The sequence below is a fragment of the Xyrauchen texanus genome, chromosome 23, assembly GCF_025860055.1.
Source record: "Xyrauchen texanus isolate HMW12.3.18 chromosome 23, RBS_HiC_50CHRs, whole genome shotgun sequence".
Lineage (NCBI taxonomy): Eukaryota > Metazoa > Chordata > Actinopteri > Cypriniformes > Catostomidae > Xyrauchen > Xyrauchen texanus.
Genome location: NC_068298.1, coordinates 9,367,706 through 9,391,529, shown reverse-complemented (window position 1 = coordinate 9,391,529; position 23,824 = coordinate 9,367,706). Strand labels below are relative to the sequence as shown.

Here is a 23,824-nt window from a genome sequence, read left to right as displayed (position 1 = left end):
TGGTGTTGATCATTCATTCATACTTCTAGATGTGTGAGCACAGCCTGACAGAGCTTAATAAGGACAATATACGGATAGCCGTTCCATCTTTAATAGAGGTTTGGGAGGACGATTTAAAGATGTGGCCTCAGGATGTATGTACAGTTACGAACCGCACATGATATCCTTGAGCTCTGTAAGGATATCGTAACATGTTCTAGCTGAAACAACTTGAGCAAAACATAATACAATACTCACTAAGACCTTGTTTATAGCTGGTATTTGTTTTGTTAAATGATTCAAAATAAAATGACTCACTTTTTGATTTACATCTCTCTGTTTATTGACTGATCGAACATTATACGTTGGTATTTTACGTCTGTTTCTCAAACCATTTGTAACATTTGCTGTAACAGTGCAATCTACTGGATTCTTGAAGAACAACAGGTATTGTAATTAATGCAGATCATCAAAATATTATGATGTATCTTGGGTGATCCGATCACATGTGGTCAGGCGAGACATAAAGCTGTTGGTTGCACACTGTGACCATCCTAAATAAATAAACCAGAAAAATGTCACAAAAGACAAAAAAGCATGGAAAAATGGTGCACCAGGTACAGCTCAATTTTAATATACTGTAAGTGCACACGAAGAGACTGAAGAAGATCCTTAAAGAACTCATACATGTATTTGTAAACTATTAAAAAAAAATTCTGATCGAACAGTTATATCCTTTTAAAGCCATGTGTCACCAGAGTCATGAACAGTTTAAACTCTTGATTTAGTGCAGCGGTTGATTGACATATAAGAGTGGCAATTCGCTGCATCACGGATGGTGTTTACAGAGTGTACCTCTGTATGTTTTTTTGTGATATGATCACAAAAGGTTTTGCACCCAATTTACACCTGTATAGAGTGCTGATCACTTGTCATCGGATCATCCAAATTATATCCTAATACCAACTGAAAACAGGGTCTAAATGACCACTGCCTACATTACCGAATGCTAAATAACAACTTTCGGCGGACGTTCATCCCATATCTGTTTACCCAGAAAGACCCCCCAGGAATAAGGTGGATAGAATGGATAGAATAAAGGGATTTTTACCTTTAAAGACAGACACTACATTGAGCTCAGAAAATGTGAATCAATGTTTTACGCCTTTGTTCAAGCCATCAGTTATTTTTTTTAAATCGCGTTTAATAGGGTTTATTAAATAGGGTCTATTTCTGTTAAAGGAATGTAAGCGCAGCGTAGTTCTAGAGGGAACACTAGCAGCTGTACATCATCGCACCATTAGCTGGGTAATTCCCAGCCAATCACATGCAAGCTGTTGCTTTATAAGTCTGCTCACAATCTATCACATTGCTGTTTCAGTGTGCTAACACGGCAACCTCCACCACCCCACCATCACCAGTTGAGTCCCGTCCTGCACAGGGGTAGGCTCCTCACCCCTGCCACCCATCTCACAGGATATGACGGTTCCGTGTACAACGACTTCGGACCGCCAGACAAAGCGCTACATCAAAGAGAGACATTACTTCTCTGTTTTATATTCATCAAATAAATGTCATCTTAAATGTCACTCAAGTCTGCGAGTCTTCCTGATAGAACTGCATTTCCCATGATTCTGAAGAGCAGAGATCCACCAATCAGAGAATCGTGGCAAACAAACCGCTGCAAAAGAGCCATGCATCGACCACCCATTTCAATGATACTCTGTGAATAGCGCAATAGAGTCAATCTCACTACACTCTTTTGTGTGTGTGTATGTATATATATATATATATAAATATAGTGCAGTAAAATTTAAATATACTGTTTCTATACTTATAGTCAACAACTTTAAATCAATAGTTTTATATTTGGTCATCGTTTTTAATTTGATTAACTGATTCTTGTGATAAGGAACAAATAAGGAGTTTTTATTTTTTAATACTAAATTAATTTTAAATAGATATATAAATGGATATATGTCAGCTAATAAACCATCTCTCATTTACACACATGATCTCTGGAGCTCAACCAGAGTGAACATCGGGTTCTAGGTCAACTCTCTTACCAAGGCCTCTCTCCCCTGATTGCTCAGTTTGGCCGGGTGGTCAGGTCTAGGAAGAGTCCTGGCTGTTCCAAATGTCTTTCATTTAAGAATTATGGAGGCCACTGAGCTCTTGGGAACCTTGTATGCATCTAAAAAAAATAAATGTAGCCTTCCCCAGATCTATGCCTCAACACAATCCTGTCTCTGAGCTCTGCAGGCAGTTCTTTTGACCTCATGGCTTAGTTTTTGCTCTGATAGAAATTTTCAGCTGTGAGAACTTGTATAGGTGTGTGCCTTTCAAAATCATGTCCAATCAGTTGAATTTGCCACAGGTGGACTCCAATCAAAATGTAGAAACTTCTCAAAGATCATCCAGAGAAATGGGATGCACCTAGGCTTAATTTTATAAAATATATATATATATATATATATATATATATATATATATATATATATATATATATATTTAAAGCATTTTAGCGCAAGGCTGCAACATAACAAAATGTGAAAAAATGAAGGTGTCTGAATAATTTCTGAATGCACTGTAGATAAAAAAAACACTATTGATAGTTTTCAATCTAAACCGTGTGTTGTACACTGCAGCCATTTCGATGTTTTCCACAATTGAAGCTGTCTCTATAACCTAAACTAAAATGCCAAAATTATTCCACAATTATAACAGAAATTATCATAATAAGAATGATGGAGTTGACATGTTGAAGCTGTGACCGCAGAGACTTAAACATTGTTTGTTTAAAATAAGAAAAAATATCAAAATTACCAGACCGCGTGTCCTACTGTTGCATCCAACGTGAACAGAAAGTGGGAAAGGGGTACTCAGAGTTATAGCTGAACATCACATTGACTGATTTATACAGGATTATAAAAAGTTGATGCAAAGTGAGGAAACAACTTTGACAAACAGTTTTTTTTTTGTGGAAAATAAATGATACTTAAATTTAAAGCTTACTTTACGTATTGTTCTTAAAGATCCCTACCTTTCATTTGATATTTATATTAAAGAATTTTATGCCTTTTTTGGCAGTTTAACATTGTGACCTCTTGCTGAGGACAGATTAAGTTACATGTGCTTCCAAGTATGCAAGCATGCATTAAAAAAATATATATAATTAAATTATTTAAAATGATAAGTAATAATTGCCCTGATAAAAAATAATTGCCATTTCCTTTAGATTTAACTTTTCAGTTATTTTTATTATTATGATTTTCGTAATTTTTAAATAAATATGATTTTTGTATATATGACATGTTTTGTCCCTGATCTCAAGAATCAATGGATTATATAATTTGCAATGTTTCAGGGGATGATAGTTCAGTCCCTTATTTAAGACGGACAGTCTTGAACCTTTGTCTTTTTTACCAATTATCAAATACTTTTTTGCTTCAAATAAAAGTTTGTAATGTTGTGATTAACCTCAGAGCTGGTTGGTTTGGTTCACATCTTTTATGAAGTACTTTATGAAATCCCCATGGAAAAAAGAAATGGGAAAAAATACACCTGGAACCGAGATTCTGAAAAGGGCATCGAGCATGGCTCAACCATTCAGAATTTAGAGTCGGAACGTTTTATAATTATGCTTTTGGAATTCTTGTTTGATAAGCCAAGCAGTTCTTTCAGGATTTCAATTGCTTTCCCACATGTTAAAATATGTTTGAAGATTTGTACATTTGCATGAGAAGTACAATAATGCATGTATTATTATTTTTCAATTCAGAAACCCTTTGACCCCATTGATGTGAGCTTTGTGTGACCTGTGACAAACCCTGGATAAAAGACCACCTGGCATTGTTCACACAGCTGGCCTTGTGTCCACACCTCTACGAAACTGACGAAGTGGGGTCACAAAGAAAACAAACCTAACAAAAGTACTGTGGTGGTACCATGTTACAATAATAGTATCAGATGCCAATAAAATGGTACTCCCATTAAAATAGGGATATTCCCTATGGGACTGAATGATTACCATATTTATGTACTTTGGTAATTATTCCAAGGTAACCTCAAAGAATACCATGGTACTTGGTGTACTTTTTTTGTGTTAGAAATTTGTAAGTAATTTTAAAGCATTAACCATGTCACATTTGACCACTGCTTCAATATTTTGCAACAAAACAGACACCTATTAAATAGGGGTGTAACGGTTCAACGGTTCATTTCTCATGGTTTGGTTTGTATCATGGTTTTAGGGTCATGGTTTTGGTACGGTATGTGCTTTGTTCAGAAAAAAACAAACAAAAACAAAGAAATATTACTGCCAAATCCAAAGAATAATCTATTTGGTAAACAATTCAACAGGTTTGCCCTTAAATAACAATAATTGTTTTACAACAGTAACCATAGTTTTACCATGGCATTTGTAGTAATATCATAGAAACTACAATATAAACATGGTTACTGTCATGGTTACAATATATAGTAAAATCATGGTTACTATATAGAAACTACAGTATTACTGTTATAATACCATGGTTAATTGTATCAAAACCATGATTTCTGTTCAGAAAACAATGGTGACCGCAGTCATGGTTACTACAATATTGCTATAGAAAAACCATGGTTAATTTTTGTCAGGGTCCTTAACTAAAAAAAGCACTTCAAATTAATCTCAACATATATTCAATATTCGGAAGCTGTACATCACAATAAAAGGAATAGCCTTGCTATTAAAATGCATATGAGAAGGGATGTAGTGATAGTTTCTCCACTTCAACGGTTGCAGAACAGCAAGCGTATCCATTTACAGATGCATTCAGGTGCATTACCGGAGGTTGTTTGTTTGATGCTTTGTTTTCTTGACCAACACTTGTGCTCCAGATGCATCATTAAACTTGAGGTGAACTGACCGGGTGCCAATGCTTCCTGAACAGTGGGTGGCGGACCGTATGGTTTGTTTTTTTACTGAGAACCATTACACTCCAACTACTAAATAATATTTTCATTTTAAAAGGGATAATTGACCCAAAATTAATTCATTCGTACAAGCATGACTTTGAGAGCTATGACAGAGTTGAAGATTTGTTAGCAAATAATTTTAATTTCAATCTGTTCCTCACACAAGCCAAAAGCAAGTGAAATGGTGTCGTAATCAGACTTGGTTTGACTGGGCTCAAACCTCAATCTTCCAAGTTCCATGTCCAACACTCTATGAGGTCAGGTACTACACAAGCTAATCACATTGGAATAAGTGTGTAAATGTAGGTGGGTCTGTAATACAAGCGCTAAAATTGTATTTTGCTTTACAGAAACGAATGGACTGACCTTGGACTGCCTCCAACGCCAGAGTTCTGTGATGACGTCCGACGTTTCATGTCTTAACTTTTGGATGGGAGGGAGGAAGGGAGAAATAAGAAAGAGAGAGAGAAAGACTGAGAGTTAGTAGGGAGAGGACACATTCAAGCAGAAGACATAAGCAAGCATGCTAGCTGTGTTAGCTTCAAACATTCTGTGTGAAGTATCATTTGTGACAAACATAGGGAGTTAATGAACAATGATTTTTAATTATTCCACTAACCAGGTGTGAGAACAAGTTTTCACCAACAAGCAATTGGTCTGTTCACATTGAATGTGAAAACATTAAAAGTACCATGGTACTACTGTGGAATTCTTGGACTTACATTGGAGTACCATACCATGTTAATACCATGGTACATTATATTGAGTACCATGATATGTCAAAATGCCATGGAATTACAATCTGATACCATCACTGTACCTTAGTACCACCACAGTACTTTGTTGTAAGGCAAATTGTGGGACCTGTCACAATAACAACTAATCAGAAGATATCTGATGTTAAATGTACTGTTTTGAGGAAGGGGATTTTGGACCAATGAGATTTCACAGTGGGTGGGCTGTTCAGCAAAATGCTGGAAAAATAGCAATAAGCACTCAATAATATGATCATTCCGCACATCACACCTGATTAGGACAAAAGACAGCGTGATCAGCGCTAAATAAAGGTCTAAAACCTTTTGTGATTGTATCACAATCACATACTTCATATTTGAGGTGTAAACGCAAATCCATCCTTAATGCATCCCATACAGAAGTGAAGCGCCACCCCTCACCTGTCAATCGACAGCTGCGCTAAAACAAGAGTTGAAACTTTGCCAAATGCAAGCGTTATGAGCAAATAACCTACATATTGGAAAATGTTGAATAGCAGATACGTACACAAGCACAAGAACTTGACGGATCTTGTCTGATATCAACATGCAGAGACACAAATTCGATTTTCTGAAGCTCCTATAATACAGGTAATCCACAAAATTGCTTTTGTGCTTTCTTTATCTTTACTGCGCTTAAATGTTATGCAGTAACACACTGACATAGTGATTGATGTATGCCGTCATGAAATCAGAGACCTTCCCCTCAAAATCTGAACACAAGTGGTCAAAGAAGATGCATTTAAGCGGCAAGGTGTAAACAGCATGTGTCTCACCTGACCACATGTGATCGGATCAGCCGAGACTCATCTTAACACCAGGTGTAAACAGGGACTTTGAAACCTTAAGGAACAATTTAAGCTCAATCGACAGCATTTTTGGCATAATTAAGTTTTTTCTTTTCTTTAAAAAAGCACAAATCTAATCTACAGTGAAGCACTTACATAGGAAGTGAATGGGGCCAATCCGTACACATTAAAATATTCACTGTTTCAAAAGCCAAAAGACATGCATGTAAATATGATTGTAGTGCAATAAAATTGCTTATCCAACTATTTCTGTGTAGTTATATCCAATTTAGCAAATTAGTTGCATGATGATATAATGCTGTAAACTCTTGTAAACCCTTTTATTCTGCAAAAATGTCAATGTAAACAATGTAAAGGCTCAAATAATACACAAGTTAAATGTTTCACATTTCTCACTGCCTCAAATCGAGGTGCGTGCAGCGTTTTTTTATTATTATCTGTGGTAGCAGCATCTCAGTCTCCGCAAGGCACAGGTATCATAATAATAATGCAGGATATAATTCAAACATCTTTATTAAATCATTGCTGAGCAAACAGCATTAACAGTAACACACCAGCAACATCTCTTCCTCCATTCTCATGTCATTTGTTTACTTCACGAGAGAGCGTGTTGCCCTTATTATACTCCCCACGGAAACAAGTGAAAGCGGAACTAATATTACCAACATCCAACTTAACTGTGCGTTCACACCAGAAGCGGCAAGAGCGTCAAAATTCGCTCTGGCTGCCCTGCCTTCGCCGCTTGAGGACGCTCTGACGTAGTTGAAATAGGCGGCAACGTTTGTTCAGAATGCTTTGTTTTGTGAACTATATTTAAAGGGGGCCGCAATTTAAACATCCAGACATGTCGACCATTTACTTTTTGCTGACCTATCACAAGTAGCGTATATCCTCATGAACTCTTTAAAATGTGAAAATAAGAAATCGATCGATGGCAGAAAGTAATTAAAATTATAGTTGTTTGTTATCAAAATAAAATAGATTTGTAATAATAACTGTGGTCTTGGTCATATATTACAGGGAAACCCGTCACGGCAATAATTAGTTTCTCCTCCATTTTATCTTCGGAACTAATGTTTGGTGGGAACCAAAGTTTACACGGTTATGTTCTCTAGACTTCGCTAGAGCGGAGCACTTCTGTATTCCAATAGGTTGCCGCCGAAACGCGTCACAGCTCATTACCATAATGTTGACTGCACTTGAACTTCCATCTGACGCCCATGCCGCTCAAGACTCGCCGCGCCGCTTCTCACCGCCGAGAGACGCTGGCTGTCATTGAAAATGAATGACTTCCGGTTGATTTGACGCTCTCGCAGCGTCTGGTGTGAACGTACGGTAACGAAAAGGAAGGAATATGCATATAATAAATCAATATAAAATATTTAGTTACTATAATATAATGCATTGCTAAATTAAATATAATAAAACTATTAATAAAAATAATTAAATTAAATGGTGACAAACTAACCAAAATTTTCACTTTAAATGTAATTACTCCAATGGGTTATCAGTTCAACTTCAGTTTGACATTAAGCCTCATTCTTTAGGACTATCTTATGTACAGTAAAGAATAGTTTGTATAAGCCTACTAGTTTTTAAGGCCTAGAATAAAGAGTAACATTTATATTTTAAAATTATATTTTGTGTATACTGAATTATTCAATCAACCAACATTATTTTTGAGAGCAAAAACTAGGCAACAACTATGGTTTTACCAACAGGAAAGTTTAGTTAACAGTGACATTGAGCAGAAAGTTTACATATAACCAGTTTTGACAGAGCTGCTGATAAAAGTTAAATGATCAGCATCGATTGATGTGACTTTTTGTCCAAATCGTGCAGTCCTAATCCAGGGTGTGCTGAGTGACTCCAGCCAGGTCTCCTAAGCAACCAAATTGGTCCAGTTGTTAGGGAGGGTAGAGTCACATGGGGTAACCTCCTCGTGGTTGCGATTAAGTGGTTCTCGCTCTCAATGTGGCGTGCGGTAAGTTGTGCGTGGATCGCGGAGAGTAGCATGAGCCTCCACATGCTGTGAGTCTCCACATGGTCATTCACAGCAAGCCACGTGAAAAGATGAGCGGGTTGATGGTCTCAGAAGCGATGGCAACAGAGACTTGTCCTCCACCACTCGGATTGAGGCGAGTAACCGTGCCACCATGAGGACCTAGTAAGTAGTAGGAATTGGGCATTCCCAAAATCGTGGAGAAAAGGGGATAAAAAAAAAAAAAGGAGGCACCGAAATTCATTTTTGTGGTAATCAACATTATGCCACAAATGCTGTTGTTTGAGCTTAACTTGTTTTGAACCTGAATATTAAGATAGCATGACATAATGAAGTACTGTACTTATGTCCCACACAGCCTCACTTTCGTTTGTGTTAAATTAACTATGGTGTCTACTCTGACATGTCTTTGCTTGGTGATGGATGAAGGATCGTTAAGGATTTCTTTCAGCAATGGGGAAACTGGAGTAAACCACACAAATCAGTTTATTAAAGCCAGCTGCAGTTCAGTTGCTCAATCAGTTGACAACATTAGCTAAATTAGTGAGCATCCCCATCTCATCTTCCCTCATGACGCTATAGGAGTCTTCGCTGTCGCACCAGCAGACTCAGGAACAGTTTCTTTCCCTCAGCTGTCAGCCTACTGAACTCTAAACTTAGGCGCTGAACACTACATCCCACCCGAACTTCAGATTTGTATTTTTCTTTTATTAATTTATATATATTTATTAAATTTTTTCACACATTCCCTTAAACATTTCTTGCACATAACGTCTACCTCCTGATGCTGCTTGCACTGTTATGGCCACCGCCCATATACATATATTTACACATTCACATACTTATACCTCATTCTGTACAATGCACCTTCAGTATATGCTTCTTCATTTGCACCTTGTACTGTATTATAGACATTTGCATTGAGCTGGTCTCTGCTTCTCTACATCATAACTTTGCACTAAAAACCCATATTGTATATGCTTACATATACACATATATATATATACATTATATATATATATATATATATATATATATATATATATATATACACATACTATATATACATATTGCTATTTGCACTTCTGGTTAGATGCTAACTGCATTTCATTGGCTCTGTACTTGTATTTTGCACAATGACAATAAAGTTGAATCTAATCTAATATAATCTAATCTAATCTTCTATGACACTTATAGCTTACAAGCCATTCTTTTCAGTCCTTTGCATTGCAAGTGCAACGCTCTTATTAACAGAGCTACCACACAACTTAATAACATGTTGTGCGGTAGCTCTGTCATTTCAGCCAACTTGGGCCAAAGTGTGCTTATATTTGTATCTTTATGTGATTACACAGTACCTACTGAAAATTTTGATGTATAAAAGATCACAGTTTTGCTAAATTTATAATGTTTATGTTTAATTTTGCTTGGTGCCAATCCGTGACGTTGAAGCATATTTTCTACAAATGTGCCATATTTCACGGTCTACATTCACACTTGAGTATATAATGCACCAAAACCTGTCTCAAGTGTTTAGGTACATGACAAATGTCAGTTTGAGAGATATTTTGTGTTGCTAAAATGTATATAAATAAAGTTATAAACAAAACCAGCAGCATAAGATTTTCGTTTTTTCCAATTCACAATTATATACATTTATGGATTTTCACAAAAAACTGCAGGGTATTTTGCAGAGAACTTTTAACATAAAGTCGATAATGGTTTTGTCTATGCAAAAAATCATTTAAAAAGTAGTGCCCAGGTTTGGGAACAAAACTCATTTTCTAGCCACTTTTTCCTAGTTCACCTTATGGCCTACAAGCCTGTAAATGTAGTTGGTTATGCAAATGCAAACGTTAAAATGTATTGCCTTACAAGTGATGCGCTATAATAAAAGTGTTTTGATATCAAAACAAAGAGGAACAAAGTGAAAAGTACGTTTATGAACTAATAATCAGCCATTTTACTTTTGATTTGTGTGAAACTAGGGTTGGAGATATGACCAAAATCTCATATCATGATACGAGTAATTTTATTTCACTATAACAGTATATTGCAATGTAGGTTTTTTTTTTACATAATAAAAAAAACATCCTGTAATGGCTATTTTTGCCTATCCAGTCAGTTAAATAAATACTCTTTAAGTGAAAACTACTTTCTCTTATACAATTTTCTCCTTATTTAGAACTCGACAAACAGTAAAAGTTAAAAATAAAATAAACATTCGGTGGACTGCTGCATCCTCTGCTATAGAGTGGTCACAATCAGCCCCGCAAAATCAGAATGGTAAAGAATCAGGAAAGGGTTTGTGGCCGCATTTGCGCTGTTGTCTGATCTGCATAATTCTGCCGCTACACGAGCGCATTTTACCAGCCACAACTCATTCCCTGCTCAAGCCTGGTTTCAATCTCACGTGAAGCACGGCCACTGATAGATATGCACGCGCTGTGCACATGGATATTTTCATATCGCAATATACACGATATAGCAAAGTCTCTATAGGTTGACAATTTATACTGTATATACAGTATATCATCATATCGCCCAGCCAGCCCTATATGCGAAAGTGAATAAAAGTCATTGTTATTTTAGCACCTCTAGTGTTCATTTCACCAGGACACTGCCGTGATATGTACAACGAGCCACATAAAAATCACTTCGCAAAAATACAGGTACTATGTCAGGTTGAGAATTCATAGCTAGCACAGAAATATGACGTTTTTTGAAAACTGATAGATATTTAAGTTAATATTACAAAACCTCGAGGAGTTGCTTTTGTAAGCCCTTTGTGAAAGGTATTGATTCATAGATCAAAAACTAAAAGTAGTCAGCAGCAATAGCAATTTTGTTTAAGAAAATAAAAACTGTAATAAATCCAGGCATAATTTGAAACCCTCTGTACTTTTGTGGTGGTTCTGAGCTTCAACCACATAATAAGAAAAATGTTCAACCATGGATGAACAAGCAGAATAAGGAGAGAGCATTCTGGCTATCTGCTACAAGATGATTCATTATTGGAGAATCCACAAGTAAACCACAGAAGAACAGTTTGCCTAAAACATTTTACAGTGCAAGTTCATTGACTCACTTTAATAAGTGACTCAGTATTAAGAGCATTTGCTAGTTGATGGCCAACACAGACTCTCACTGACTTCAGACTGAATTGATTGTGAGTCTTAAAAGTTAACAGTAGTCTGTTAAAAACAACAGTTCCTGCACAAGATGATGAGAGATTTGGAAGAGTTTAGGCTATTGACCACACAACATCAACAACTTCAGAGAATGCACCGAGGTCAAAACTGAGAGGGGTCAGAACATTAACATTTGGGCTCGTATTTCATGAGAAGTTCCTTGTCAATGTAGATACACTGTGTAGATACAAACAGAGCTGCACTCTTGACAAGAGCACAAGGACCATAAATGGTGTGAAAAACAAGGTAGGTCAAAATGTAAGGATGATGAATGGCTCCCATCTACCCTATGAAGTTTAAAATACCTGAAGGACATGGTTTCTGTCTCTATCCAAAGTCACATTTTACATTTATATATGAATGGGGAACAAAAACATAACATTTTTGAAAGACCCAAACTCTCTTATTGTACATTCTTCTCTTGGCGAGGCTAGATTATCAGTATGAGCAATGATAAATGGCAACCTCTAAAAACAAATAATACACAAAACATTCTCTCTTCTAAACGCATAATGAATCTGGATGAGCACCAATGTTCTTGGAATTCCAGCCAGTAACGATGAGTAGGGTCTTGTTGGAAAAGTCATGAGACCATTAGATAGAAGAGCTTTAAAAAGACCCTAATTGATCAAGTTAAACTAAGAAGCTATTGTAGAACAATTCTAACGGATCACAACAATAATTTGGCCAGATTTGTCCACATCATTATCAACAAAAAAGGCATTTATTCATATTCAAAGAATCTTTTTCAGAGCTCCGCTTCTAAATAATATCCAATGTACTTAGTAAACAATTTTTTTTTATCTCAAACCGTGCCAACTGAAACTCAGGACAAGCATGTTAACAAGAGATAAGCATTACTACACTGCCAAAGCCTTTTCCAAGTGACACTGTGGAAGTTTAAATGACCAAGTTTCCTTGAATAAAAGGCTCCAACTTACGTCTTTTCCCCAAAGCAGTTGTAAAACTGAGCCATGGTGTCAAAGTTCTCCCAAAAAGCAATGTCTCCTCAGTGCATTCTTTGTCCAAAATGTAATCTTCGACCCTCAAATCATCAATATCTCCTTTCTCACCATACAGATGTGTTCATTAAAGACAAAAAGCTTGTGAGAATGTGTATCCTTCAAAGAAAAGATTAATGTGTGCTCCAGTAGACTGTCTCTTAAGACTGAGCATGCTCTCTGCCTCTTTTTGCCTTGGATTCCCCCCTCCCTTTCCTTCTCCAACCCCCGTCACCTAATCCACAAATTCAGCTACTATTGTCTCACCCCAGAAGCTTTACTGTTGACACGGGCAGGTGTCATTTGATAATTAGATAGGGTAGTTCCCTGAGGAGATACCACTGTCTGGGGGGCTCATGCTGTGCCTTGAAGGGGGTTGAAAATATGGCATTTTGATGGCAAACACTGAGATAACCAGATTAGTAGAAAAATTATAGTTTGTCACTTACTGTTCATGATGACTTGGAATTAAATAATTTCGCTTAGCTAAAAGCAAATGTTGATGCTGGACTAAAGTGTTACTGGCTCATGCATGTAAATACTTGTATGTAAATATTTGTTTATTTTAAGAAGAGGGTGGCTTTTAAAGAGCCAGGCTCCAGGTTTTAGGGTACAAAAAGATGGATATCAAAAATCTGGATCCAACTCTAATGGAAGACCTTTTTGTACCTGGACCTTCTTCATTTGCCCTATTTTCTTTAGAAATTGTGTTGTGCACACAACCACAAACCATAAGTCTGTACACACAAACTTTTTGCCTCCCTGCCAGTTTTGAATATTTTCCTTCCCCCTCAGGCAAATTGTGTAGGAGTATCCGGCAAAAGTGTAAACATAGCTTTGCGATGGCCAATTCTTTTTCTTAAAGACAATGGCAAACACTGATTTTAAAAAAAAAGTTTCTCTATCTCTCTCTGTCTCTCTGAGGAAGTAGATGGTGGAAGATTCTTCCTTCAAATTAAATTGGTTAGACTAATATAAATAGACATATTCACAAGACATCAATTTCTCACTTTCAAATCTCATTACTTTTAACTCAAATGGAGAATTTCAATGCACTTACTACAGCCCCTTTTGAAAGCTTGGGAGGAATGTCAGTCAGTTTTCTATGAAAAAAGACAGATTGGAATTTCCTGATATTTTTGCTCTACCCTTGAATAAACCCATGTGTATTTTGTTTTAGGCATGCAGCACACCCAAGTCACCATAACATCCATGGTAACACTTTACAATAATTTTCATTAGATTATATTTGTTAACAACATCAACTAATGATGCAAAATATAGTTCAACATATAGCTACACTGGCGGCCAAAGGTTTGGAATAATGTACAGAATTTTGCTGTTTCAGAAGGAATTTGGTATTTTAATTCACCAAAGTGGCATTCAACTGATCACAAATTATAGTCAGGACATAACTGCTGTAAAACAACAACAACAAAAAAAAAAACAGCACATCACTATTTGAAAAAAGTCTAAAGTCAAATCTAGACAGGCCTCATTTCCAGCAGCCATCACTCCAACACTTTATCCATGAGTAATCATGCTAAATTGCTAATTTGGTACTAGACAATCACTTTCCATTATATCAAACACAGTTGAAAGCTATTTGGTTCGTTAAATGAAGCCTAACATTGTCTTTGTGCTTGTTTTTGAGTTGCCACATTATGACTGGCATGTCTTAACGTCAATATTAGGTCAAAAAGAAACAGCTTTCTCTAGAAACTTGTCAGTTAATCATTGTTTTGAGGAATGAAGGCTATACAATACTTGAAATGGCCAAAAATCTTAAGATTTCATACAAAGGTGTACACAACAGTCTTCAAAGACCAAGGACAACTGGCTGTAACAAGGACAGAAAGAGATGTGCAAGGCCAGATGTACAACTAAACAAGAGGATAAGTACCTCAGAGTCTCTATATTGAGAAATAGAGCCCTCCCATTTCCTCAGCTGACAGCTTCATTGAATTCTACCTGCTCAACACCAGTTTCATGTACAACAGTAAAGAGAAGACTCAGGAGTGAAGGCCTTATGGGAAGAATTGCAAAGAAAGAGCCACTTTTGAAACAGAAAAACAACAAGAAATGGTTAGAGAGGGCAAAGAAACACAGACATTGGACAACAGATAATTGGAAAAGAGTGTGATGGATCTTAACCCCATTGAGCTTTTGTGGGATCAGCTAGATTGTAAGGTGCATGAGAAGTGCCCGACAAGACAGCCACATATGGCAATTTCTACAAGAATCTGGAGTATCTGGACAAACTGACAGCTAGAATGCCAAGGATCTACAAAACTGTCATTGCTGCACGTGGAGGATTTTTTGATTAGAACTCTTTGAAGTAGTTTAAGAAGTTCTGAAATGTATTTCAAATTGTAATAGTAATTTTTCATATTATTAATGTCCTGAATATACATTGTGATCAGTTGAATGCCAGTTTCTTTCCATTGAACAAAGTCTGTACATTATTTCAAACTTTTGGCCACCAGTGTATGTTGAAACCAACATTGACCAACATTGATAAGTGCTGAAATAGTATTGTTCATTGTTAGTTCATAGTAACTAATGTAGTCAGCTAATGTTAACGAGTACAACTGTATTGTAAAGTGTAACCATTAATTTAGCATTCTCTGCAGATTCATTGTGTCGAAGTCATTGTGTATGGTTGCTTGATGTTCAGCATACAATACTCCTTCAAACATCCTTGACTTCCTTCTAAACGGCTTCTTTCTTGGGTAGTTGACATGAATGTTTTTTTGGAAAGTGTCTTGCAGTGTGACATTTAAACACCATTTCGTGCTGTTATTACTATTATTTATGCAGCTTTTATGACTTCATATTAAACAAACACAGAATATTTTGGAAACAACACAGAATATTTGTACTTTTAGAAATAACACCACAGGCCCATTTTAAATGTACTATTGAAGGAAAAAGGTGATTCAAAATTATTAGAAAGTTCAAAGAATCCAGTTAAAGCACTTAAATATACACTTTTCATTAAATAGACATATGTATCTTAACTTACATATACTGTATATCTTAAATTGTATTTTGATGTAGATTCAACAATGTCCATGGAACATGATGTATCAACTACCAACTATTTAAGGAAATATTATGGTTTCAATCCAAGTTAAGCTCTATTGACAGAAAGGCATAAAGTTACAACCAAAATAAATCCGACTCATCACTTCTTTTCATAAAAAAAACAAGGTTACAATGAGGCACATACAATGGAAGTGAAAGGGGCCAATCCATAAACATATAAATGCTCACTGTTCCAAAGTTAGCCACAAGACAACAATATGCTTGTTGTCTAATCTTAATAATTTTTTCTGTCTACTTATATGCAATTTATTTGATTTTTGCTTTTTTATAGAAAAGGTAGGGCGAGTCGAAATAATGTTTTGTGGCAATCAACATTATGCCACAAAAGCTATCAATAAAGCATTGCTTGTCGAACCCAGACATTTCCTTTAGTATCATCACAAATTAACCATCACAAGTCAAAAAGAGGTAATAGTAATCATCGCTCTAGAAGAACAGTCATCTACAAGCACAAATTCAGCCTAAACAAATTTGACTACTTTCTTCTACAGACACATTCATGAATATTTATACCTAGAAAGCACCCCTCACCCCCAATTCAATTCTGTCAATTCCCTTAAAAAGTTCCCTCTGACTCAAGTTTCTTCAGCCATCCCCTGCAGAGAACAGTTTCTTTTCTTTACAAAACTCTCTGAATTCCAGCCAACATCTGGAACACATCTACTGAGCCAGCACTCTACCCGGCACTCTAATTAAGGACATGTATGCCAAACTGTAAATAACCCCAAAAATGATACCCTCGGCTCAGCACACAGGCCTGAAAAGTGGGAAAACGTCTAGAGAGATGACCTGAAATCTTTAAAACTTCAGGATACTTGATGCATAATGTGCCCCTGGATATTTGTATTAATTAGCATCAAGACTTTAGGTTACATTTATACAAATATATAAGGGAAAGTGTTCATCTTACATCATAACTGGTCACCATTTCCTTTGCACCATTTATAACCACACTAGTTCATTTTAAATGGTCCTACAGGGTTTTAATGAATTTTTAGACGTATAAATAATCCATGTAGGATTTTTTATACTTTTTTTATTAATTAAAATGAGGACATAAAAGCCACACACGTTCATTAAAACAAATAGTAAAAGGCTTTTAAAAGTAGTTTTAGAAGTACTTTGAAAGTATTTTATGTAATCTTCCCGAAACCATATATACTGTAACATACTGCATGCAAAGTCTATCCTTATGCAAACTTAATCTTCAAATGAGAAAGGACTTCTAAGACAAAGCCCAGAGCAGCCCAAACAAGTCCTTCACTCTTACAATGAAAAAGGATCCAGCTGGTTCCGCACAGCTTGACCTATTAAAAGCCCCCTTCAGTTGCTCTTTTCCTCTGTCTGTGACCAGTTAACTTTGTATCCCACTCATTTTCCAGGCTCTTTAATACTCTGTGTGTGGCGATTCTGGAGGGAAGTTTCCAAATGATTATCTTCAACTTTATTATCTCCTAATGAGATGACGATAATTAAATAATTGCACCCTGGTTTTTACAATACTTTTCTATCTAAAGTTAATTTGCAGACACAATAGTACAATTAAAGTGGCTCATAAAGAAAATATACTTTATGGGATACATACAGGCACTTTGAACACATGGTCATCGGTGTTTAATGAACTGGTAAAACGCCCTGATGGAGGTAACGAGACGTTGTGTCGATGAAGTCGCAATAGAAAACGCCACAACTACTGAGCTGTGTTAAGCAGAATGGCAGTGCGAGACGGGCAGAGCTCTTTGTGCCTCGTAGCCAGCACACCAGGCCATCACGTAACCTCCCCCAACACACTCTTAGGCGTCAGATGGTCCCCTGCACGTAGGGGACAAGTCGACTGGCCAAATAATAAGGACCGGCTGACCCAGCCACGATCTCTTCTCTTTTCTCCCCAAAAGGAACAAAATCGTTCAGCTGGGGGCCATATAAGTTCCACGTCGGGGGGTGTCCCTCCAAAGAAGAGGACACCGAAGAGGAGCGGGGGGCTTTAGAGTGGGAATATGTCACATGGTCTTCCTAAATCCAATCGGAATCACAACATGTGTAAGGGTCCCATGGTAGATCCTTCCCAAATGCCCAAGGAAGACACGGTTTACCAATGGGGAAAGCCTTTTGTGGAAAATACATCACACTGGGTTACCAATTGACACTAATTGAAACACGTACTGGGCCGGTGGCGAGATTCTCCCAAAACTCACCAGCCACAGGGCTAAAGCGGAAGGACATCCAGGGTCCACACTTTTGTGAACGTGACTAGGAGAAGCGCACGTCTTCGCCTCAAGGGAGGGGAAAGGCACTATGTGCAAGCGGTACACCCGGCCAGCTTCCCTGAACCTGACAACACACAGGATGAAACCGGCTCAACCCAGAGGTTGTAGAACCTTGCAAAGGTGTTAGGTGTTGCCCAGCCTGCTGCTCTAGAAATGTCTGTGAAAGAGGCGCCATTGTCAGAGCCCAGGAGGCCGCTACACCTCTGGTAGAATGGGCACGCAGCCCCACGGGGGGCGGCACATCTTGGGTGTGATATGCCATAGTGACCCCGTCAATGACCCAGTGGGTGATCCTCTGTTTGGAGAAAGCTCTTCCTTTCTGCTGTCCACCAAAGCAGACAAAGAGCTGCTCGGAGCTTCTAAAGCTCTGCGTGGGATCCAAGTAGATATGCAAGCTGTCGCGAGGAGCGTGAGGTCCGAGAACCAAGTCTGGGTGGGCCAGTAAGGTGCTATGAGGACGACATACTCCTTGTCCTCCCTGACTTTGCACAACATCTGTGCAAATAGGCTCACTGGGGGGAACGCATACTTGCATAGCCCTTGGGGCCAGATGTGTGCCAGCTCATCTGTGCACCAGCTCATCTGTTCCGAGGACAGCCTCGCCCAGGGAATACCAGAGCGGGTAGTGGGAGGATTCCCAGGAAGCAAACAGGTCCACCTGTGCTTAACCAAATCGACTCCAAATCAGCTGGACCATGACAGCGCGTCTGCTGTGCTGTTGAGTTTGTCCAGGATACGAGTGGCCCGCAACGACTTGAGTCGAGAAGAGGAGGAGACGGCGGACGAGTTGCGACATTCGACGAGAGTGAAGGCCGCCTTGGTGGTTGATATACGCAACCATCGCTGTGTTGTCTGTCTGGATTAACCCGTACTTGCCCCGGATAAATGGCAAAAGCCTCCACAGGGCAATTAATACTGCCAGCAACTCGAGGCAGTTGATGTGCCAACACAGTCGCGGACCACTCCAAAGTCCGACGGCTGTGTGCCTGTTGCACACGGTGCCCCAGCCACGCTTGGAGGTGTCCATTACTTTCTGAGATGCAGAAAGTTATTAATAGGGCCATCTCTTGTCTTCAACAAAGTATCAGATGAAGCATTTAGCTTCATTCCTTTTTTAATATACCTTACAGTATGTCAGAATTTTTACACATGTTGGAAATCTAGTTTTGTTTATGTAGGACATTCAAAGACGAATATGATCTGTTCTTTACAGAGAGCACACTTCTGACTTGCAGAAAGCAACTACATCACAAGGCAGACATAAACTCAATCCAAAATGGTAATGATTCCCTTAATCTGTGCATGAAGCAAAACACAGTGATCACAAGGCAGTACAGAATAACAACTTCACAGTAAACAAGAGGTGTATCATTTGTTTGCGCAGGCAAGGTGATGGTTATTAAAACTGCCATCTACATTAATACATTTTCCCAGACTTCAGAAAAGCTATTTTTCAAAGGTGTCACAAAAATGTTCCAATACGTAGGTATCTTATTAACATAAATTTCCTTTTCATTTTACTTTCCTTGTAGCTTCTCAGTCTTATTTAAAAATCCAAGAATCTTATAAAAGTTTTACACTGCCCAAAAGAAATTCTAGAGATTTTGAAGACTAAAATATTTATTGGGCCAGTGTTTGCCAATAATGATTTCTATCCAAATGTTCTATTCTGCAAAATCCACACAGTTTACAAAGACACTGGGAGTATTTACATTACCACAATGCTGATTTTATGTGCACCCAAATTTATACTGATCTATATATACATCTTCACAATAACACACTGTTATGTAAGTCATGATGAAATGCATATGATATTTTAATGGTTTTCTATCTTTATTATTGTATTTCTGGTTTTCTAAAGGTTAACTATCAAAGACCCAAGCACAGAGATTTGATAGCCTATTTTTATTATTATTATTATTATTTATTTATTTTCCTCATGAGTGCCTTTGTAGGAAGCATATTTTGTTTGGGGTGAATTTTGTGTGACTTTTGAAATAATGGCAGTCTATGGGGAAATCTTGATTACAATTTGCTTTGAGGCGACAATTGTGTGATTTTGGCAACCTATGCTAATCAATATGCAATTTTCCCACCAAAACTGCTGTTATTGCTGTAACCGTTGCAATTTCTGCATCGCAGGTCTCTGAGGGTTAAATATGACGAGAAAATAAAAGCAATGATTTACGTGAAACTGAGGTAGAAATAAGCAGTTTAAATAAATGAATTAATAACTGGCCACAACAAGAGTATTTCGACGTTGCGGGTGTTATTGAACATTACGTCATAATGTTGAGACGTGCATTCAGGTAAAATCGCGAAAATATTTCTGGATTTGCGTTTTGACAGCTCGTTGCACGGAATATTTATGTTATTTAAGTACCATTAGAAGATTCCAAAATAATATTTGTCCACATATTATTAAAGGAATATCAGATTATTCCAATAGCGGTAATACATATAAACACGTAGAACTCGCTAAATAACAAAAACAAAACAGAACGAAAGTGGCTATAACTCACCCAAATAGTCACATATTCACTCGATACCACTTAGCGGAATGAGATGGAGATATTTGCTTCGCAAACTTCACAACAACCAGAAGCTTCGTCCAAGCAGCGATGGCTCAAAACTGACGAAGAACCTCAATAAAACCAAAGAGGCTTCTTAACGCTATGGCACAGACGTGTACTTACAAAGTCAATGAAATCCTAGCGTTATTTGGTCATCCTTATGCGTGCGAAACATCAGGGATTCTCACTGATTTCATTCGAAACTCTCTTGAGTGAATGATCCCATTTAACATCGCCCTCTATCGCGGAGAGTTGAAAAAGCCACTTGGAAGATACAATGAAGAGTATGGTCATTCTTCTGAGAATATGGAAAGATTGTTCATATAAAAAGTTGTAATACTTGACAGACACAGGATTTGAGTGAATAAATGGGGTTTATTTCAACTCATCATCATCATCATGCACTGTATCATTTAGCAGCATAAACTTGTAGTTGAAGTGTAAGAGAAGATACAGAAACAAAAGCTAAAGCAAGCAAAATATAAAAACAGTCTACTTTTAAAACACCCCACATTTTTTAAATGGTAAGCTTGTATCGGCAATCTAATTCTATCCTAATTTCTATTTAAATAATCTTCCCAATATAGTTATTTTAATTACATTTTTCATCAAACTATGTATTTTTTCTTCTACCAGTGGATTGATTTCACTTATTCAGGTCAAAAATGGCTTCTCTTTAGTAACTTTTGCTTTTGAACCACTGGGCTCTGGCAACAACATCATTGGCATAGTCTCCTCCTTTTGTGCCAACATCCATATGCTCATAAGAATGAACATTCTTCACATCTGCATTGTAGGCTGATATTCCCTCTGAAACAGACATGAAACACGTCCTTGACCAAACTGGATGAGGATATTCTAATTACATTTATGTATGAATATAGTTCATAACACTTTTGTAGAATCTCACTCTGCCAAGTTTCTACAAAGGCATCAGAATAAATATATAGACATATCGATCAATTAATCCACCCTTCTATTAAAAGATTTGACCTTTAAAGCATTGCTCTTGTGTCCACTTCGAAAAGTTTTTTTTTAATTGTTTGAACATAGCCGATGAGTATCTCACTTGCTTGTGTGATATGCTGCTTACTGTCCCATTCACCTACAATAGTGTGGTTGCAATTGTCAACCTGAAAGAAACGTCAGCAATGAAACATTGGAGAAAAAATCAAACACTTTAATAAACTGGAATAGTAGTTTTATATCGAAATTCACACGATAGTTGGACACAAGAAAGCTCTCTTCAAATTAACCAATAATTAAGAGGGTTCATTATGGTGACCCAGGGGTGCACAGCATAACACAATTAACAAGGCAAATAAAAGCTGAAAACACGAACCACACAATGAAATGAAGCCACAGCACAACAAAAAAGCACAACAATATTAAGACAAAATTAAGCCTTTTCTGATAATTTTGCTGTGTTGTGGCTTAATTTGTCATTGTGTTTTCAGCTTTTATTTGCCTTGCTAATTTGTGCCACTGTAGTTCAGGCTTTTACATGCACAAAGACTTGGTTTGTGTGGTGCAATAAAAGCTAATTTGCAGGCCCAGATCCAGCAATGTCTGTTTGTGTGCGCGTGTGTGTGTATGTATGTCTTTCCGCTAAGTGGTGTCTAGTGAATATGTGACACTTTGGGTGAGTTATAGCCACTTTCGTTCTGTTTTTCTTTAGATATTTAGCACGTTTTACATGTTTACATGTATTACCGCTATTGGAATAATCTGTGATTCCTTTAATAATCTGTAATTAGGGGCAGTGGTGGCTCAGTGGTTGAGGCTCAGGGTTACTGACCAGAAGGTTGGGGGTTCAAGCCCCAGCACCACCAAGATGCCACTGTTAGGCCCTTGAGCAAGGCACTTAACTCCAGGTTGCTCTGGGGGGATTGTCCCTGTAATAAGTGCACTGTAAGTCACTTTGGATAAAAGCGTCTGCCAAATGCATAAATGTAATGTAATTAATCTATCTATCTCTGTCTTTCTCAAGCCAACATAATGTTTGTCTTGATGAAAGTTATTTTTTTTTTATGCTTTGTTTTTCTTTCTTTCTTTTATTTTTTCTGTTTTTAATATCATTTTATTGTCCTCTATAACAGATTTTGTAACAATTTAGTAACTGTAGATTTTATCACAACAGGTGCAGTTCCGAGACTGTGCATCAAACTACTGATATCACTTGATAATATAATATTTACAACAGCTTTCTGCTTGTTTTAGAAAATTTGGTCACAAAATCATCCATGTCCAGTTCATGTGTTATTGATTTTTCACGAGCTAAAAGTACAAGATTTTTGTTCCTCTCGTGAAGCATTGTTCGGCGAAACAGTGTAAAAATTCTTGCCAGACTGGAGAATGAGCTCTCACGTGTAGCAGTAGAAATGCCCGGGCAGACACATACAGATTATGAAGACCTGGAAATGCATCTTTGTATTCCTGCAAGTGCATCAGTTAGAAGCTTTTTGGTCAGCATTGGTCTGGCAACAAGGATTTTACTATGTAGCTCACTTTTTGCAACCCTTGCAAGACTACAGAAAGGCTGGATGTTGGATTTTGCAATCAAACATGAGAGGCCTTGAATTAGCTCTAAATTATTTGTGGGAAAACCTGTTTTCCACCTCTGATACATCTGTATAAACAATGTTTAACATCTGTCACTTTAGAGCTTCAGTGGAACATTCAGAGCCTGACTGCCCCTCTTGCCCTATATATGATAAAATGACAGAGTCAGCATAGTAGGGATTAATAGTCCTTATAAGCTTTGGTGAGAGCTCATCAGTAGACATGCCTGTGCAGTACTGCTGCAATTGACTGTCATTTTCTCTGAGATTTCTCAGAGCACTAAGAGATACCTGCAATACTTCAGCTGCACTGCACAAATAAACACGGTGAGACTGATGGCATTGGCTGGTTTCAAAATGGCAAGAAGATGAATCAGAAATTTGCCAACTTAAGAAATGTGTCACTTCAGCTGAGAGAGGAGCCCAGAAGCTTCTTTTGCAAGGTCAACCAAGGTATTGTTATCATCGGAAACCTTTGAAAGAATGTCAAAAATGACTTCCTCATCCTCCACAACACATTTAGTAACTTCAAAATGACTTGTCCATTTTGTGATTTCTAACAACCTCTTGAGATATGGGCAACTTTACCTCTGACAGA

At 37.4% G+C, this 23,824-nt stretch overlaps 1 protein-coding gene across 8 annotated transcripts in view; it reads right to left on the bottom strand.

Annotated features, from left to right (window-relative positions):
* The window catches only part of LOC127663060 (acrosomal protein KIAA1210-like), a 52,776-nt gene extending 31,922 nt beyond the window's left edge, over positions 1-20,854 (bottom strand). For 2 of the 8 annotated variants that reach the window (XM_052154467.1, XM_052154469.1), the window contains exons 1-2: positions 20,615-20,854; positions 5,305-5,361 (exon numbers count right to left, since the gene is read on the bottom strand). In XM_052154467.1, coding sequence (XP_052010427.1) covers positions 5,305-5,354 — 50 coding nt within the window. In that variant the 5' untranslated portion in view covers positions 5,355-5,361; positions 20,615-20,854. Of the gene's footprint in view, positions 1-5,304; positions 5,362-12,654; positions 12,881-20,614 lie in introns of those variants that run through there. The other 6 variants (XM_052154468.1, XM_052154470.1, XM_052154473.1 and 3 more) reach the window with 3 other exon arrangements.
* Between the last annotated feature and the right edge of the window lie 2,970 nt (positions 20,855-23,824).